At 60.6% G+C, this 691-nt stretch overlaps 1 protein-coding gene across 1 annotated transcript in view; it reads right to left on the bottom strand.

Annotated features, from left to right (window-relative positions):
• SEC16B (SEC16 homolog B (S. cerevisiae)) overlaps positions 1 to 691 on the bottom strand; it is a gene marked incomplete at its 3' end in the record, with an annotated part of 18,358 nt that overhangs the window by 3,259 nt on the left and 14,408 nt on the right. Inside the window, 1 exon segment of the mRNA XM_010291823.1 lies at positions 73 to 312. Within this exon segment, the coding sequence (XP_010290125.1) occupies positions 73 to 312 (240 nt within the window).

The following is a 691-nucleotide window of genomic DNA, read 5'->3' as shown; positions in this document are numbered from 1 at the left end:
AGGGACACCCCATCCCGCTGCCACTAACTGGGGACAGCCATTTTTGCAGAAAAACAAGGCTGAAGCACTTACCTGCCTGCGGCACCGGCTCAGCAACAACCCCTCCCTGCGGGACGGCCGTCCCTGGGCCGAGTGCGGGGGGCTGCAGGTCCTGCCCAACACCGGGCACCGGCAATGCTGCGACCTGAGCGGCTGCCGGGGGCCAGAGGGACACGTCCTCATGGGACCTGGGTCCATGGGGCAGCACAGGCTGGGTCCACTGGCCGTACTGGTAGCCTTCGCTCCAGGGAATCTCTTGGCTGGGCTCTCCATCTGCGAAAAAAACCCCCACATTTCAGGAGTTTACTCCAGTGCTTATAATTTCATCAGGCTGTCGCACAGAATTCTCCCGTTTTCCATTATACATCAGCGGGAGCCGGGGGACGAGGAGGGACCCCAGGGACCACGCGCAGGCAAGGGAGAGGAGGTAGGGCACGGTGCGGCAGCAGGGACCTTTCAGAGGCTTCAAGGAAGGTGGGCTGTGAAAGATGGGGGGAAAAACCTCCTGGGAGCATGCCTGAGGCTGCAAACAAACTCAGAAGGGGAATGCTCTGGAAGCAAAGAGGCCAAGCACGAGCAGCACATGCCAGCAGTTCAAAGGAGCCCAGGGCTTCCAGTCTTTTCTTCCACTCCTGCTGCACACCCTGAGCAG

This window comes from Phaethon lepturus, unplaced genomic scaffold, assembly GCF_000687285.1.
Source record: "Phaethon lepturus isolate BGI_N335 unplaced genomic scaffold, ASM68728v1 scaffold20257, whole genome shotgun sequence".
NCBI lineage: Eukaryota > Metazoa > Chordata > Aves > Phaethontiformes > Phaethontidae > Phaethon > Phaethon lepturus.
The sequence above is the reverse complement of the archived record's forward strand: the minus strand, read 5'-3'. Positions and strand labels throughout refer to the sequence as shown.